The 16,842-nt window shown below is 42.4% G+C and overlaps 1 protein-coding gene across 1 annotated transcript in view; it reads right to left on the reverse strand.

Moving 5' to 3' along the window:
• GNAI3 (G protein subunit alpha i3) overlaps nucleotides 1-16,408 on the reverse strand; it is a 184,730-nt gene extending 168,322 nt beyond the window's left edge. Inside the window, exon 1 of the mRNA XM_069238359.1 lies at nucleotides 16,018-16,408. Coding sequence (XP_069094460.1) covers nucleotides 16,018-16,135 — 118 coding nt within the window. The 5' untranslated portion in view covers nucleotides 16,136-16,408. The remainder of the gene's footprint in view (nucleotides 1-16,017) is intronic.
• Between the last annotated feature and the right edge of the window lie 434 nt (nucleotides 16,409-16,842).

The following is a 16,842-nucleotide window of genomic DNA, read 5'->3' on the forward strand; positions in this document are numbered from 1 at the left end:
TTTTGGGGGAGAGTGGTGGAGGGAAGAAAGTGAACCATATTTCGACTACTTCTGTTTCTTTTTCTTCTACTGATCTGAGGACTGGAGCGCAACAACAAACTTCTTTCAGCAATGGCCTTGGAATTACATCTCCTCCATTTTGACAAGGAGCGGGCATTCTGAGCCTTTTTGATCAATGAAGTAGAGCTTGGCCTCGGATTGCAGGTTCATCAAAGCATAGTCACAGAAGTAGTTTTGAGACATGAAAGGAGCACAGACACCAGAGACAGATTTCGTGACGGTTCGTTGCTGGCATCTGTTTGTGGCAATCCTTACATAGTTTAAAACCTGTTTTGAAGGCCAGACATATACCTTGTTCACTAGAAAAGTTGGAACAAATTTGAAAAAGAACCATGTCATATGACAGAAATCGAGGAGCAGGCCACAGATCCATGATGAACGGCACAGAAAGAAAGGAACTGACATCGAGGCATGAAGGTGGCAGCTAACTGGTGGCCCAGACATCACTTCTGGGGTGGGAAAGATCCTAGGCGGACCTGCACCACACCACCTACAGGCACACTAGGGAATTGCTGACATTATCCAGACTCAGTCTGGCTCGCCTGGGTAGTATTTACAAGGTGAGGAATCCGCATTTAGAAGTATCTCTTAGAAACAAATGAAATTCAACGGCATCGAACTTGACATCGTTCCTCCACTCCAGCTTCAGATCTAAAGCACAGAGTTTCTGTAAATGTACTTTCCTCCTCCATATGCACACAGCCACTGTCTCCAGATGAAGGTTGAAGATGCAGAGCATCATTCTGAATATTAGTAGATCATTCACCCTTGTGTCAACATTTTCGTTTCAAGGAAGAGCAAGGCTCCAACGGTCAGTATCTTGGGGATCTAAGTAGGTAAGGTCTAGCACACACGGTTAGAAGGCCATCTAAACTTTTCGACAACGCTGCTTATACAAAAATCAATCCCTAGCAAGCAGTTACAAGTTAGAGAAGGAAATAAAGTTTTGTGCAACAGCTACTCACAACATCTGGCCACTGTGCAAGGCCATTGAGACAAAACAACTTCACATATAAAGCACATACAAATGTCACGATGCAAGGCATGGGGAAACCCAGCAGGCTTAATAGCAAGCTCACATACAAATAACTAGTAACAAATGGTATAAATTATACAGCCATCCTGACTCCAGCACTGTATAGAATTGCCTGTTCAAGTAGCCAAAAGCAGCTTTTGTAATAAAAGGAAGATAAGGAACCAATACTCAATTATTTACAAGTTTTGCGTTTCAACCAATGTCCCACCTTTCATCATGGTTACTATTCCGGGCAACAGCAACGCAACTCTTATGCCATATACTGTCATCTTATAGTTTGATTGTATTATTTATGACTTTAGAAATCTTCTTAGGCTAGCCAAATCTTTTCTTAAGCAATTTTTCGGCATTTGTTTTCTTCTGTTTTTTACACATACACATTGTCCTACCTTCAGGTTTACCTTTTGTTCACCATGTTTAGTATCATAATACATTTTGTTGTTTATACTTCTACCTTACCTGGCATTAAAGAAGATGCCATTGTGACATGGGGCCTCAGGTAACTATCTGTAGCTCTTACAAAGTTCAGGCAAGAGCGCTCGTGTTAGGCAATGGACCAATGAACAGGAAGGAAGTGGAGAGGATGGGAAAAGGAACGACAGCAATACAAGTGGCCTTCACACACCGCCATTTTACAGGAATAAGCATTAGTCATCATAAAATTGACAGAACATTCGGGGTGGGTAGCTCACTCCGGGCCACGCTCTTGTAACAACGTGGACAACGTGGAGGTAAAGTTACAAGAAAAAACGTACTTACTCAAAAGTGACAAGAGAAACAGGTACCTTAGTTCAACTCCATTACTGCCATATGCAACCTTTAGACGCCTCATACTCAACTGAGCACATTTTTTGGGCAAGAATACGTTTTCTGATGTAATCTCTAATAGTTAACCAGACAAGGCCCAAGATCACTAGAATGACCATATAACCATATAACTCTAGTCCAACTCCTCTCACACATCATCGGCACACTGCCCACACAGGCCACATCAGAGGGAGGCACCTTTCCATCAAAGCACGACCTACCAATAAATGTGTGTCTGGCGGTTCGTCGGAAGAACAAAAAGCGCCATAAATGCCACAAAAATAGTCATTATTGTATTTCTTAACAACAATACTTTTGATTCTACATTTTCTGTCGGGTTTACACAGTGTCATGTGCAAAAAATGTTAATGGCCTTCCGAGGCAGACCTCGATTTCCCCAAGCTGCTCGAAAGTATGCAGAATTTTGTCAAATGAACAATAGGTGGTAGTGCGTTTGTTAAAACGATTCGACAAGGTTGGAAACACACCGAACAAGTCTGTCAGGCAAGTCTCTTACTGTGCCCAACAACACGACACAAGCAAGCAGGCAAAGCTGAATCGACGATGGCAGATGAAGTAGTAAGTCTGTGGCTTGGGTTACTAGCCTTATTCGCCCCCCCCCCCCCCCCCCGGACAATTTACTGGCTAAAACACAGTCTCCAAGCTTAAGAGCAACCCGTGTTTCCTGCTCCTCCCAGTCAACAGCGCTGCAAACAATGCCAAGTTCCTCTTTCCATTTCCGTTCGCGGTTCACAGCAGTGCCCAAAGGTGGAGTGAGAGGAGGCGGGAAGAATGGAAGGCACATGGGGAAAGCAGGACACGAGAGGGCGGGGGTTGGAGTTTGTAAGGAGTAAGAGAGATCAGGACGGAAACAAATATATTGCTACCATCTTACATCCCGGGCACGTCGCTGAAAACACCCGTTATGGTATATGCAAGCACACACAGTAGATAACGCGGGTACGATACCACAACGTTATCCGTCATAAGGTATCGCACAGCGTTTGAGCGCCTGCAAATGATTGAAATGAGATATTTGCATGATGGCAAAGACGATAAATGTGTCAGACCAGATAGATCATAAAAGAACTGCAAACCACTAACCGAGCGCCATGGTGTCAACCGCAGAAATGAATACTCCTCCGTCAGAGGTAGTGAGCGCTATGTGCATGCGACAACACAACAGAAAGCAGGGCAGGGGAGTGCAGATAGGGCAAAACCGACACCTTGCAGTAAATAATCAATCCTGAGAACCTTCGCCCTCCCTCCCCACACACAAAGGGATTTAAAAGTTCCCTTGCAGATTACGCTAACAAACTAGTAATCGACAGAATGGCATTTCCATTTTTAAAAAAAACATAAAGGGACAATATTTTTAAATTGCAACGGTAAAAAGAGCACCTCTTGGAAGCCCTGGCTGGTCACCTCACTTCAAGGATCCCTGATGTACTTTTATACATAGAGCCGTCTTGCTCACTACAATTCCGTCCAAGTGATAACGATGGAGAAAAGACAGCGCGCCCCATCTTATTACTAGTTTATTTTCAAAGTGAGAGCGTAGCCGAGAAAAGGGGAAGCCTTGAAAACATATCCCCTACCACCATACACGCAGTACATTCAAAATCATGTCCGACCAATCCCTGAATGTTAAATAACGGCTGGTTTTATGAAGTGATAAAGTTATGTTTTAGGAAAGTTCGTATAGCTACTGCAGTCTACCCTGTTCTTCGTGAAGACAGGGAATATCCCCAAATGCAGGGACATAAAAATCACAATTATGGGGAGTAGAAACGTATTCAAGTGTCCATGTCTGAAAGAGAGAATGTTCACAGATGCCAAAAAGAATTATAAGGAGGGTCGCTACCAAAGGTGAGAGATCTGTGCAGGTCACAAAATCTCACACAAAACAGATTTTCGACTACTAGCCGTCAAAAATTAGCAGTGGACCAGAATCTTTTAAAACACACATACGGTTATATATTATTTTAAAACACATATATACATTTCTGTTTTCTAGCTCGGCGTGGATGTCGATATCCTATGCTTAAAAACTCGGCTAGAAAAACTGACAATTGAAGTGAGCAGGTTTAACTTGTGAGTGGTGTAGTTGAATGTTTCATATAAAGGAGTTGCTCTTCTACCTGGGACTGATTTAGTCAGAGCTTCTTACCAATAGGTCCACACACTCTGTAATAATTCAGCATTAACTTACATTACAGATAACTCAAAACTCATTTAGTTCAATATACCAAAAGTATGTGAACCAATCAAGAAGTGCTGGAGTCTTATAACATTTGTATTAATTAAACGTAGCTACATACATAATTGTACAATAGAATAACGTGTGAAGTTGTAAATCATGTAGCGCAGACGACGCAGTGCAAACAAACAATATTTAAAAAAGAATCCAAGGAAAAAACACATAAAATACACTGAATTTTCCAATAGTATCATACGCAAAGCAATTATGAGGGATATCCTATTTTTTCAAAATCTCCTCAATTATAACGGTCAGACTGTAATTTTGACCTCCAATAATTCAAGAGGTCTCCTCAAGGCGCCATCATCTACTGTTTACACCTTGTGTCGACGTTTTTATTATTGTATGACAATTGGCAACTAAAGCCACACCAAAGCTGTCCACCCGTGTCCGTGGGGCTCCACTTCTACTCAAATTCTAGTTTGTTTTCAAAGAACATCACTACAACATATTTGAGCCATTTACAAATCAGCACCACTTCACTGAGTAGTATGCCTCCCAGTCAGCACTTCTCACCCATGTCTCAGCGTTTCTCCAACGTTACCTCCTAAAATCTAGGAACTACCCAGGGTTCCTTGCTGCCTTTTTTGCATAATTTATGCAGCACTAAATGCATGAAAGGGTACTGCTTTGACTTATAGTGGGCGCTCCCTTTTATCTGGAAAAAGCTAAACCTCTCAGAAGAACTCTAATAAGTGTAAAGCAAATAAGGCCCGGTATCGCTGAGGCCTCCCTCCCTTACCATAAATCTGCCTTCTTCAACACATCTCATTACATCCCACACTGCCAGGCAAAAATACACACATTGCAGGGCATATGGAAGGCGAGATTCCCACAGGGCACCCAGAACAAGGACACATGGCCGTCTCAACTACTGTCTACTCTCTGGTGCCCTACCCCAATTGGTGGAGAACCCCTCCTACTAGGCATGGTACATTTCGGACCATTCGTCCATACTGGTCTTGTTCCGAATGAGTAGAGAGGTCCCATAGGTGCGATGCAACCTGAGGCCCTATCAGATCCAGTATTTGCTAATGCTGTAGTACTGGATTGTTATTTTACAAGAGAAATGGGGCAGTGAGTCGGTGAGAGCTGTGAAATGGGATGCTATGACGGAGGTGCTGTGCGGAAAGCGTATGAAAGTATCGTATGGTGGCCACGAGTCGTGGGCTGACCTGAAGACTGCCTCTTTGTCAGAAGAGAAGTGGGATGCTCCCATAACCAGTGAAGAAATAATGGTTGTGATACGGGCACTGAGGACAACTGACTAAGGTCTCGGACGGGGACGGGCTACTGGCAGAATTTTACCAAGCAAGGCAGATCAGATGGCAGACCCATCACTGGAGGTCTATAATGAGGCCTGTCCTATTTTTCTGTTGCCCAAAACCGAAACGGTGCTTCGGAGGTGACATCCTATTGCCCTCTGTCGATGCTAAATGTTGACATAAAAATCCTTAGTAAAGTGTTAGTGACATGACTAACTTATGCCGAGGTTGGTCCATAAGGACCAATGCACCTTCATACCGTGTAGAACTTCCATTGCAATTTGAGTCGGTTATCGCTGGTTTTGCATGCCCCTATCCTCAACGAACACAAATATGTGCTAGCACTTCTTGATATCGAACAAGCTTTAAATTCGTTATCCTACGAGTTCTTCTGGAGAGTCCTACGGATGGTGGACAAGGGAAAGCATTATATAAATGGGTGCAGTTACTGTATAGTGTCCCAACGGCAAGAGTGAGGATAGGGAGAATGGATTACAGCAGTTCGTCCTACACAGGGGAACCAGACACGGCTGCACTCTGCTGCGCCTCCTGTTCGCACTTGGGATGGAGAAGCTGGTCTACTGATTGCGCAACGTGCTGGAGAGGCTGGGATATACAGGTAGGAGACCACGCATGATGACACCTTGATCTATTTGCGCCAGCCTATATATTCAGTTCCTATCATGTTGGCTGCAGTTGCCGAGTTTGGCAAAGTGTTCGGGGTACATGTTCACGCTGACTCATGGCATGGACTTGTTCTGACTGGGGAAGGGTCAATTTCTACAGATTGCAAAAATAGCGGCAACAACCCCTGGGATATGGCCTTTATTTCTGGAGACTTATTCCCACATTTATTGGGTGCTACAGGAGGATATGTCGCTGGTGGATTTGCCGATCCATATTAAGAGGCATGTGGTGAGGGAGGCACCTCTTTCTCCCAAAGAGTGGGAGGGGATACACGAGGGGTTAAGACCACCTTTACTAATGCTAGGTTCAAGCTGATACAACATAAAGTGATACACCAGATCTACCTCACCCCCAGTATCCTGCATGCATTCTACCCACCAAGACCTTTCTCCTGCCCCCACTGTCATGGGCAAGATTATGACTTCATACATATGTTCTAGGGACGCTCTAAATTGAATGGCTATTGGGAGGCAATCTTGGCGTCCCTGAACACATGCACAGGCTGGGTCCATTCCCAGAGATATTGAGCGTTGTCTGCCTGGACGGATTCCAGTTAAAAAAAAAAAACTAAATAGGAGGTTCCTCCTACTGGACCTAGTATCGGTCAAACACAGGACAGCTATAAGATGGGTGTCCCAGGTGGTACCATTGATCTCAAAATGATTGAGGGACAAGGCTGAATGGATGAATGCAGGAGTGCCACATGTGTAAGACCTACAGAGATAAACTTGCGGATGACCTTTAGGCATGGGCAGAAATGCTCACCAAGTTACTGGATCCCCCAGATGCATTGCCCCCACCCCCGAGCGTCATTGAGTGAGAAGATGACGTGATCAGAAAAGGAGGGAGTAGAACACCTAGCTAAAATCTATTGTGCAGTGCCACTACAGTCAGACTACCTCCTGTAATATGCCTGGTTAGACACATAGGGCCAGATGTAGCAAAGGGTTTTACCCATTTTGTGTCTATGGGAAAATGTGTTTGTACATATGGCCCCTAGTGTTTACTTCTGTATTAGTGCTACTTGTAAGAGCCATTGGGAGGACTAAGGGGAGAAGGGGTTACTGTCACTGTATGGGAACAGTGGATTTATTGGTGGGTTTCAAGCAATCGCCCCTGATTATGTATTTATTGTCAAAATGCCAATAAAAACGTATACAAAAAAAACAAGTCACATTCAAGGTCAAAACTTGAATGTGAGGCAATCAGTCAAATGCATCTGAAAGCACAAACCAGAAATATATTAATTGGCTTCAAAAGTTTTCAGACAGGTTTCTCTAGAACAACTTTCCGTTGCGAATGCCATAACAGCGAGGGCAGGTGCTTTTCTATGCCAGATGAGTAGTTCCTTTCCCAGACTGTTTTCCCAAGATATGCCAACAACCGAGTTTTGGACTTATTTTCTTAAGATACATTTAGCTCGTGGTACCGACTGAATTACTTCTCATTTGCAGGACATGGCTTTTTAAAAAAACGTTTTTGATCACACCTACCGGATATTTTAATGGTGTTTGTGAGCCACTATGACAGCTGCTGAAGACAAAATTTTGAGATTTAAAGCATATGCTTTAATTTCAACACTAAATAAAGAGCTGGTTATAATTAGAGTTAAGGTTACATTGTTAGGGTATTTCTAGATGACATTTTAACTTTTCCTGTACCTGACTTTATTTATACTTATAATAATAATGTTCTGGCTATCTATGCTTTGCTCCACAACTATTATTAACTTGTTTTTTTATTGCTTATTAGATAATGTGGTTAATGTGCTTAAGCTAGTCAGTCCTTTGTTCCCACTGAGTTACGTCTTGTGTTCGTTCTGTTTTGTTATTGTCAGACCTGCTCTGCAGGCACTCCGGTAACTAGTGCCACTAAGTAGCATCCTTGCAGCCTACTTTTGTTTAACTTTAGTATCCCAGGGCCAGTGTCGTCAGGCCTTGTCTTGTGCACTCTCCAGGGGCAGAGTAGTCAAAGTTTATCAAGGAGGAAGCGAAAGTTTTAAGCATGGCAATCATAAGCAATACATGTCTATGTCTAGTAAGAGCTGAATTATATACATCTTCATTTACAGTAGATTATTTATGGGAAACCATTTTACCTGCCCTACATTTCTCTAAAGTGTTTAGCACACTCAAGAGTCAGGTTAGGACGTCAAATAGTTATATGGCATTGAGAAGCAGCGTTGCTAAACCTGTTTAACATTAGAGTTGGAAAGATTCATGTAATCTTCGGGGTTGCTTCAGATGTATTCGCTCACAAAGGGCAATTCACAGTCCAATTTATAACCAGAAACAACTCTCGCAACAAATGAATTCCTTACTCTTTACCTCATTCCATTCCCAACCATCATGTGCTCTCTAGGCCACGCACGAGGAGCTCAGCAAAAAGATCAGCTTGTTGAGTCCACACTGTGGTGCACATGAAAACCTAAACACCACTGCCCCCATCACCCATTTCAAAATGGACCCCACTACCAACAAACACTGGCAAAGCCAAGAGATCAGGCTCTGGCCTGATGCTCGTTTTGTTATTGGCAGTAGGCTGCATGTTAGGAGCCAAAAACAATTCCCAGGTAATGCCCTGCCACTATGATGTAGAACAGGGATTGTCTTACTATGTACTCAAAGAGATATTTCCATATGCTGTTGCCAGACTAGAACGTATTTAATGTGTACTCCAATTCAGAAACAAAACAATGTGAAACAGAAGCAGGACCCGTCGCCCAAGCACTGCTCCAAAGACTAGACACCCCAAACTGGTCTTTAACCACACCTAGAAAACTCCCAACTTGTGTTACACCGACTATGCTCTCACAGGGCAAAAAAATCTGTTAAGCTACAAAAGTTACTTACAATCATTGAACCCTGAAATATTTTTAGCAAATATATGAACAAGTACTATAAAAGTAATATGGTTAGCAGTGATTTGATCTTGAAGTTTAACAGACTACCTTTTTATTTAATGATCTTGCTGATGAAGGGTAAGTGAGTGATGGACTGGTAGCTGGCAAAGTCATCAGGATCTAGTGTAGATTTCTTTACACATGGGAGGATATGGCTGGTCTTCAGAGCTTCTGGGAATATGCCGTGGGTGAAAGAGGCACTGACAATGGTAAGTATGGTAAGTAAGCATCCCCAGAGGGGGAGACAGAGCTTTGATGAAGGATGATGGTACGACATGATCATAAGAAATAGCCGTGAGGGACTTGAGAATGCCAGCCAGATCTGAGAGAGAGAAGGTTTTGAAGGCTGACTATTGCAGATTCTATGAGAAGGGGTGGTTGTTAGAAATGAAGCAGACTTGATATCACTGATGTGCTGTTGTGTCTTCTGTATTCAGTTTCCTTCCTCCTCAGGTCTGTTGTCATCCACGTTAATTATGTCTTCTGTTCAGTAAGTTTCCAATTCCAGCCCACACTCTTTTCCAACAATTTGAAAACCACAGCATTGAAAACATGCACTACGAACAACAAACTAACAATAGCATTTGTGTAATTTAAAATAGAGAACATTTCCCTCACTCTTTCAATATTATGACAACAATATGGGGGTCCGGCAAACATTAAATTATGAAAATCATACTTTTCATGCCAGTTAGAACAAGACTTGAGTCACAGAAGTCTGAGCTCTACAAAGCAGAAAAGCATGTAGAACAATCAAATTAGGCCATTTAAGCAGCACAATTTGACTACCAGCAAATTGTTTTATCACAGAAAGGACAGAATAAATGGTCATTCATTGCACACCAATAAAAGAACGTCATACACAGTGATACATATAAACTCTCACGCTCTCAGATCCTTAAGTGGGAAACAGCAGCACCACACTAAGGGATATGGTGTCGCAAACCCCATCGCTCCTTACTCATTAACACGTTACTAGTAGTGGCTTACTTCAACAATGCAAGTTAATATATACTTATATGTACTCTGGAGGCTTAGAGAGACACCATGCTGCTACAGAAACTATACCGCTACACTGAAGTTCTAACCTATGAAAACTGTATGCAAACACCAGAGTCTCACCCGGAAATACAAACTATGCAATGCCACTAAGACCCTCAACAACAAAAAGCCACGCCACCCATACAAGGAACTCCCCTACAATCTTCTGAGTGCAAGAGTGTTGTTACCTAAAATAGACATTTACTTAATGTAATGTATGGATGCATAGTCTTTATCCAAAGTATACAACTTCATCCAAGGTGAAGCATTTTCATCCGATGCACATTTTTGTAATCAAGAATCCATGAAATATGTTAACACGAACAAAGTAAATGAAATATCTTTCTACAGGAGGCCAGAGACCCATTACTTTTCTTGCTTGCTATTATTTGCTGCTCCTCTCTGTGGCTTAGAGATCATTTCCACAGCAACAACAACAAACGAGACAGAAACATCGCAGCATGATGGAAAGATACCCTGGAGCAGGACTGCTCAGTGAACTATGCAGTAATCAGGGACCACGAAAGCCCGAGAAGAGCATTAATATAATGTGCCCTTCGCTAGGGAAGAGCATTCATAATTCCCTGTTTGCAGACACGTAGCCTCAGTTTCTGATGCCAACGCTAAAGCAAAGTAGAAACCACAACGATCCAATACAACGCATTTTTAATAACTGTATTAAAACGGCACTAACGTTGGTGCGTCCCACCTTCCTTTGAGTTTGTACTTGTATAATGCAGACCAGGATAGAATGTGGTGGCAGCTAGAGGGAACCTTCTTTCTTTACACTTGTCAACATGTAGCATTGGTTGAATAAGTTTTAATTTTGCAAATCAATTTTTTTATATCACAAAGATTCATGGGACTAAATCTTAATACAGGAACAGAGCACAAAAAAAGAAGAGACCTCTATATATCAGTGTCTATATCCCTCGCTGTTGTAAAGTACCATACCTATATTACTGCATCTCTGCCCCTGGATTATCGCTTCTGACAAGCTGCTGGGGTGCAGGATCATGGTTGTACTACTAGGATTAACTGAAAGGTAGAGGCCAATCTATGAAGAGGTGCAAAAGCCAGTGCTATAGTGATGCATTGGGATCCACTGGCTGTGAAACCCCGAGGGACATACATAGAAAGAGGGTAAACATGCGGATAAAGGGAGTAAAGGTGATTTTAAGCTTACGGGGTGGGTAGAAGAAATGGGAATGGCATAATTTTAGGGTTAAGGGGATGGAAAAGGTAAACGGAGTGGTCATTTTTGCGTTAAGGTGTGGGCAGTGGTGATGGCAAAAGAGTTTGTGGGGGTTCGAGGCAGGCAGAAGTAAAAGAAGGAAAGTTATTATCATAATTTTTTTTTAAAGGGTGATTTGAGGGGATTACCTCTCCCCCTGAAAACAAAACAGACCAAAAAAGGGGATTAAGGCGTGCGTTGGAAAGTCCTGAATAGCATTACAAGGCATTGTAAAGGTAGATCTGTTGCAATAACCAAGGATTGAAGACATGCGGGGTAAAAACCAGCTGCGTAATGACTATTATTCAGACCCACAGTTGCAAGTCCAGCTAGGACCATGGTGTTCAACCACCATAGTGGTGCATAAACATTAGTTCATTATTTTACTATGGGAATGTCGAAGTCTTGAAGGAAAGAGCTTCGGGAACATTTAGGAGGACTAGCATCTCGGATGGTACAGAGTTGTATACCAACAACAACACACAATGTAAATATATTTTTCTCCCGACCAGGTACTTTTTGTTCCCACTGACATGAATAAACCACTCACTTGTTGCTTCAAACTCACTCTCTCATTATAGTCACATCTAATTTCACTGCAGTTCCTAGTGGCATACCATCGGCATTGCGCACAAATATAAGACCATTAACTTTCAAAATAAGAAAAACTTGGAAATTAATCCACCACCACCTAACCTGGCATAGCAAAGGCATTTTAACAACTGCCACACGGAGAACCAAAAAAACGTCTTAGGAGCCTGCATTTCAGTCTGCCCTGCCGAATGCCAGGGTTGCAGAAAACCAAAGCCGTGTAGTCTAAAGACTACTTCACCCCTCTTTCATCCACCGTCTACAAATCCTGCTTCTAATTCACACAAGCAGGTATTGTGTTATCCCTGCTTTTTTTCATTTGTCACTGTTTTACTGTCTTTTTCTATGTCCGCTTTCTCACTTTCTACCTTTCTCTCGCTTGCCTGGTTTTAAAGTCTAACGAGTTCTGGCACATACGGTCTGCAGAAAATTAAGCACTGCGTGCAGCAAGTGTTCCAAGGCTAACAAATATCAGAGGAAGGGCTAGTTAGCCAGGATCAGAGCTTTGTCAAAAGGCAGGACTTGCCAAAATAGCAGAATTCTGGATTCGATCTCTAACAAGGAACTGAAATTGCACTTACTTCCGCGATCGGTGACATGATTGCCATGGTAGAAGACTTACAACTGGATACATCTGTACCATGCACACGACCCAGGCTACAATTTTGGTGAGGTATATTTCGCTCTTCTTCCTTTTAGATGTGCAAGTCACATTCAATACTGTGGATGATTGTTTGGATTATGCACCCAAGGAGAATACTCCTCGTCTAGCCTACACATAAAGTTTTAGGATTGTTAATTTTAGGACGGTAACAGTGTGTGAAGGAGGACTAGCTTTAGCTTAAACTTAATAGAACAAAAAGGGGAGTACTTCTAAGCAGCCTGCAACACCACTGAGTTCATCACACACTTAGCTCTGCTCACGTTGATGGGACAAAGGTCTATCACAAAGTATATCTATACACACGCACACCAAAACTCTGGGGATCGTCTGAGATGACAAGTTACAGATAAATAGGGATATGACCCAATACCAGGCAGATTTCCTTTGGTTGTAACAAGTACAACCTATAATTCTCTTCACTGATAAGGAACAATGTAAATTAGTATTTGAATTTAACCATTGAAGAACTGGCCTGAGTTAATGGCCTGCATTTACAGCTGCCAATTTAAATCACCTGGTGTTAAAATGATTAAAATGCTGCTCCCTTGTTTGACCTTGGATTAGAGAATTTTCAATTAGCTTCATTCACCTGGACTGAGGACTCCACTAGTAACAAAAGGAGAAGTTTTTATGATGCTTTCTGTAACAAGTTCTCTAGGATCCAATTCACAAAATATACCCCTACGCCACAATTCAGATCAGGTAAGTCTCGTAAAAGTTCAAGAGCACAAAAGGGAAGCCTGGACTCTCAGATCGATTTCAAATAACATATCAGGTCTCTCAAAGAACTGTTTACAAAGATGAGATCACAGGACCCTGCTACAAATACATTCAGTAAACATGCTAGTCTTCTATCAAAGACAGGGCAAGATTCAGAACCTTCCTTTATCACAAACGTCACAGAACAGGTGTTCTGTTCAGTTGAAAAATGGAGGGGCAAGAAAAAATGCCTTTAAGTCTTGTTCTTATGCCACATTTGCTCTGTGTTCACAGAGGTCAAAAGTCAATTTTTCTTACAATTAATGTTCTTTCTGGCTGCAGAGTTCCAGGACTTTGCTGCTTAGAATGTAAAATAAAAGGATACAGAGTGTCAGGTTTTTCGTAACACCCCATTTAAATGACTAAGTCAACTGTGCAAACATTTCAAAATATATTTCAGTAGTTGTGAAAGCCTTTTTTTTTATATATTTCTGTGTGATGAAAACGTATTTTAATAGGATGAAAACAAATCAGAATACTTTACATGTTGATGTGCAAAGAATATGTTCTCTGAAACCCAATTTTCACATATTGTTAATACACTATATAGTTTTATCAGTAAAGCTGCAAGTTAGTGGAGAGGGTTTTGGACATTTCTTGGAAAGTTACTGTGTGTAGATGGCAATATGTTACCACATCATGGTTTAGTAATATATTTATTAAAATGTAGTGTTTAAACAAACTGAGAAACACTCATGCCCTGATGGCAATGTTGTTAGTAAACTAAAAGAAGTCCTAGGTGATGTGGGGTAGACCTCATGGGTATGTGGGCTAGAATCGTGTGATGCATGCAGAAACTTTAGTCTACTTAATCAATCAAGAGTTGTGTTTGTACTGCAGAAATGCTGAGCTCACATATTTGAAGGTGCAATCATATGTGAGAATTAAGAGAAAGGCAACTCTGTAAACTATTTGCCTAGGATTGCACAATTTGAGACCCGTTTACAGGTCAAGTACATTACAGTTAGGTTGAGTAGATTATTTAAGTTACTTGACCTGCAGGTCTAGTAACATTTTTATGATTTTTCAAGTCCTGATAGAACCTAGAAATATCTTTAAAATGTATAGAACAATTTCAAAGCCCATCTCTTTGAACAACCCTATCCTCTGAATAAACTTGTCATGTTTCAGGGTTCGTGCTCCTCTGGAATCACATCAAGAACTGAACTGAACTGAAAATTCAGCTCACAAAAAAATTGATTTGAAATATCCCATCACACCTTCTCCTGTTTTGCTCCTAGGCTTTAGAACGCTCTACTGGATAACAAGAGATGTTCCAACCCTGCAATGGTCTGAAAACTCTTTTCAAATCCTATTTCCAGTGCTACTAAGTCATCTTCCCTCGTAATCTATTTTCTACCCTCTTCATTATAAAGGTGAAGTCTGCCCTTACTGACTACCTATGTTTATGAGGTCCTTATTGTTTATTATCTGGAAAGTGCTCTGCAACTCATGTGCTGAAATCAGAAGTAAATAAACTATGCTTACAATGACAGAGCTATCACTTTAGGCAGCCAGCCTCTGATTAATGGGCTTTTATATAAAGAAAAAAAAGCACAGCTCTTTAAAAAAAACGATGTTACATTACAGAACGCTGCCCACAATAATATGCCTGTACAGTGCAGTGCTTAGCACAAAATGACAGGTCTCCCATGTAAAAAAGCCCCAAGGCCATGTTAGAAATTTCCCATTAAAGCCCAGTTCTTGACACACCTGTCAAACTGCAGAGCTTTGCTCATAATGACATAACATCAGAAAATCCCCATTACATAATCAGGTTCACGCATGTAACATTGTACAACCTGGTACATAATGACAGGCCTATTGGAGACGAGCTAACAAACACAGAGTTGTCAGAGTACACAGCTCATGGCCACCGTAATACAAAGTGTGGGTCACAATGAGAGGACTGACACGTATAGAGAGAACGATTACTAGTGACAGGACTGTCGCATTACAGAGCGCTTCTCGTGACTACTGGTCTTTCTCTGTACATAACTCAGGATCCTGTGATAAAACTGCCTTCCCCTCCCACCCCCACATTCCTTCCCCTGAAACACGATGAGCTCCCTGGCGAGTTTCTTCTTTCCCTTTTCCAGTGTCTTACCTGACCGGCTGGACTACTGTTCCGTCCTCCAAAATAAAATTATCCACTCAAATTATCTATTCCTAATAACCCACCTTCCTACTACTCTTTATCAACGTTTTCGTTACCAAGTTGTCACACTTCATGTGTGACACCTTCCTTCAGTCCTGGCTTGTTAGCCCACAACGTAGTGCATAATGGGACTGTTGAGCCCACGATGGAATGCTAAGAGGGAAACTACAAATCTAATATGCAACAAGAAGTCAGCAAAGGCCGAGTGGGTAACGGATGGCATGGGCACTACATGACTATACATTGCCCACCACCAGATTCAGCTTCCCCACCCCTCCACTTGCAACACCCTACTCCCCTATTATAAGTCCATTCTGATACCTCTCCTGTTATTCTAGCAGTGTGATTCTGTATAGCTCCTGTTTCCTTTGAGGTGAAATGGGCGTTTGGGCTTCGTTGAGCTGCAGTCACTCTCTTCGCCCACCCGTTCCCTCTTTACCCCTTTCTCTCATGTTCACACTCCGCAACACCAGTTCAAACCCGCTTTGGTTCGCCTACTCCACGCTCCCCTCATCGTGACAGCCACTCCCGCCTATGCCATCATAACCCTCACCCAGAAGCAGCAGCTTGATCTCACGAGTCGCCTTGACCCGGTCTTCCCGCAGGTTCCGGTCTATCATTTTGCTTCTTTCCATAGCGGCCTTGTCCTCGGCGCTGAGGGTGCAACCCATGATGGGGTTGGTCGGGGGGCAAATAGCCCACTGGGACTAAAGGGGTGAAGCTGGACAAGGGCTCTGCCCCTCCGTTCCTATTCGAGCAACGCTCTCCACAGCCTCTCGGTCTCTCGCTCTCTACTTCCGAGCTGCCTGTCTCACACATTCACAAACCCGTAAGCCAAACTGCGCAGGCCCAGCCGCTTGGGGCGGTGTCGCTTCCTGCTCACGGCCATCCTTTGGTCAGGCAAAAAGTCTCGGCTTGGAAATGTCTCCAGACTGGCGTCGCGCGCTGCTCTTGGCAGCAGCGAGAACAGAATGTCTTGACTGACTCTAAAATGGCCACCGCTTACACATACTCTTACGTCTAACAACAAGACAAGTCAGGCGCAGCCACTCCCAACTCATAGATTTCGTTACAGTTCGAACCTTCTCTGCTACCCTGCCCAGCGCTATTGTATGTGCGTGAAGCGTTGCTCTCAGGGCACGGAGTAGTGGATGGGAGGGCTATAAACAAACAGCTAACGTAACGGTATAAGTTCCAATCTTTTCACGTTCTTTAAGTGTAACCGTTTCTATTATTTATGTTTTAAGATTTTATACAAGCACAGTAATATTCAAATACCGAGGTGTTTTGGTGTGACATCCATGCCAACATTTTAGAGAGGACAGTGGACAAGTTGGATATTTAAAAAAAATAGGAGAATGTATTTTTCCCACTGCAT

Source organism: Pleurodeles waltl, chromosome 6, assembly GCF_031143425.1.
Source record: "Pleurodeles waltl isolate 20211129_DDA chromosome 6, aPleWal1.hap1.20221129, whole genome shotgun sequence".
Lineage (NCBI taxonomy): Eukaryota > Metazoa > Chordata > Amphibia > Caudata > Salamandridae > Pleurodeles > Pleurodeles waltl.